Below are 2,500 nucleotides of genomic sequence, written 5' to 3'. Positions count from 1 at the left end.
AAACTACTGGACCGATCTTTATGAAATTTGACATGAGAGTTTCTTGGTATGAAATTCCCGAACGTTTTTTTCACTTTTTTGATAAATGTCTTTGATGACGTCATATCCGGCTTTTCGTGAAAGTTGAGGCGGCACTGTCTCGCCCTCATTTTTCAACTAAATTGGTTGAAATTTTGGTCAAGTAATCTTCGACAAAGCCCGGACTTTGGTATTGCATTTCAGCTTGGTGGCTTAAAAATTAATTAATGACTTTGGTCATTAAAAATCTGAAAATTGTAAAAAAAAATAAAAATTTATAAAACGATCCAAATTTACGTTCATCTTATTCTCCATCATTTTCTGATTCCAAAAACATATAAATATGTTATATTTGGATTAAAAACAAGCTCTGAAAATTAAATATATAAAAATTATTATCAAAATTAAATTGTCGAAATCAATTTAAAAACACTTTCATCTTATTCCTTGTCGGTTCCTGATTCGAAAAACATATAGATATGATATGTTTGGATTAAAAACACGCTCAGAAAGTTAAAACAAAGAGAGGTACAGAAAAGCGTGCTATCCTTCTTAGCGCAACTACTACCCCGCTCTTCTTGTCAATTTCACTGCCTTTGCCATGAGCGGTGGACTGACGATGCTACGAGTATACGGTCTTGCTGAAAAATGGCATTGCGTTCAGTTTCATTCTGTGAGTTCGACAACTACTTGACTAAATGTTGTATTATCGCCTTACGCGACTTGTTTTTTTTTTTTGGGGGGGGGGGGGGGGGGCAAATCAGCGAAGTGGCGAAGCCACAAGCGCGCTCCTGCATGCTCCCCCGGAAAATTTGTGAAAAACGGTTAAAATCTCTGCAATCTGGTGCATTCTGGGCCTTGTTTTGAGGGTTTCACATTGAATAAAATTTGTTAGAGACACACACAAAATGTATTTAAAAAAAAATAAAAACCAACACTCAAAGCAAGGTACATGCTTTTTCCAGGGGTGGGGTTCCGGAACCCCTGGAACCCCCCCCCCCCCCCCCTGGGTCCGGCCCTGCACACACACACACACACACACACACACACACACACGCACACACTGGTTACCTAAAAACAGCAGCAATCCTAGACAAGCAAGTAAACCTTCTTCAATTTACAATAACTAAGTTGTTCAGAAAATGTCTTAGTTCACACGCTTCAAATGTGACTGTAGTATGACTCAGAATCTCCTTGTCCCTGTGTGTGTGGAGACCCCCTGGTGTGAATCAGAGCGTGGTACTCGTCATCGTCTGCTGCGCCGCGCTGTGATACATCCTGTTGGGAATCGTGAGAAGATTTGTTTAGCACACAAACAGGTGAAGGGTTGCAACTAATGTGTGCAATTACATAAAAGGTGCTTTACAAGAAGACATTCTGCTATACAAGAATATGACACAAATAGTTACATAGGCATAGCTAATAGGCCTATTGCCATGAAGCCTTGCTTCTATTCAATATGGTTGTCTTTGAACATGCTGTTACATATTTTAGAAAGGTGGTCCGGAAAGGGGAGGGAATTGAGGGTGAGCAGATAGATATAGTAAGATGAACACCCTGCTAGTTAGAAATTATCTCTTGTGTCATTTTGTTTTCAGTCGTTAAATCGATTTCCTTTTCTTGTATCCCTTCTAAATGTGTTAATGTTAACATAAGCTGATCGCGCTGCTTCCACTGTACCTAGGCCCTATGTGTGAATATCCGTCTTCTTATTATGTCTGTTCTTCTTGTTCTTCTTCTACTTGTTATTTTGTTTCAGGTTATTATTCTTATTCTGCTTTTTTGCCAATAGAACATAGCATTTTGAACATTGAGCCAAACACAACCAACCGTCTTGGATGATGGTTTTGCTGGTTTGGCGGCTGGTTTGGGTTTCTGCACCTGCGCGTAGGCTGCCCCTTCCGTTTCCGGTTCAAAGGCCTTGTCCGTCTTAGCAGACTTGTTGACTTGAGCGTACACGTCAGCACCAGCAGTTTTGGTGTCAGAAGTGGGAAGGCCTGGAGAGACATTATTTGCGGCCTTGTTTCCCTTGTTTCGAGATGAACTCTTGTCGACAACAGCGTACTCATCGCTACCTTCAGTCGTGTGAGCGGGGGATGCAATGACAATAGCTGCAGAGGCAGGGGCTTTATGTGCTTTGGATTTGTCCACCACAGCATATCCATCTTTTCGTGGACCCTGCGCGTGTTGGTTGCTGCCAAACCTGATGTCTTCATACCCACCGTCGCCCATGCCGTGTGTAGCGCTATCAACACTGTTATCAACTTCACCATCTACTGTAGTGTAGAGATCAGCTTCAAGAGAGTTGGGAGGATCAGGTTTGCCGTTCTTGGTGCTCGAAGAAATGCGCAGAGCAATGTCGGAGGGCTTATGGTCAGTGCTGTGTGTGTCGTCTGGATCGCCGCTGTAACGTACATTGGGTTGACGTGTTCTTCAAAGTCTGTGTAAGGAAACAAACAAGCAGAAACTCTCAAGTATAAAG

The 2,500-nt window shown here is 42.1% G+C and overlaps 1 protein-coding gene across 1 annotated transcript; it reads right to left on the bottom strand.

Annotated features, from left to right (window-relative positions):
• Positions 1-1,045: 1,045 nt before the first annotated feature.
• Positions 1,046-2,453, bottom strand: LOC138954403 (uncharacterized). Its single transcript, XM_070326265.1, has 2 exons — positions 1,849-2,453; positions 1,046-1,296 (listed from the first exon to the last, which is right to left on the bottom strand). Exons 1-2 carry the CDS (start codon positions 2,248-2,250, stop codon positions 1,180-1,182), a joined length of 519 nt encoding a protein of 172 aa, XP_070182366.1. The 5' UTR covers positions 2,251-2,453; the 3' UTR covers positions 1,046-1,179.
• Positions 2,454-2,500: the final 47 nt, after the last annotated feature.

Source organism: Littorina saxatilis, unplaced genomic scaffold (assembly GCF_037325665.1).
Source record: "Littorina saxatilis isolate snail1 unplaced genomic scaffold, US_GU_Lsax_2.0 scaffold_3205, whole genome shotgun sequence".
NCBI classification, from domain to species: Eukaryota; Metazoa; Mollusca; class Gastropoda; order Littorinimorpha; family Littorinidae; genus Littorina; species Littorina saxatilis.
This window is presented reverse-complemented; position numbering and strand designations above follow the sequence as displayed.

What these genes read in the sequence shown, in the direction of transcription:
- LOC138954403 (XM_070326265.1), bottom strand. Translation starts at nt 2,250, where the DNA reads ATGGGCGACGGTGGGTATGAAGACATCAGGTTTGGCAGCAACCAACAC. An exon ending in CAAAACCATCATCCAAGACG is followed by an intron (nt 1,297 to 1,848) that starts GTTGGTTGTGTT and finishes GATTCCCAACAG; the next exon opens with GATGTATCACAGCGCGGCGC.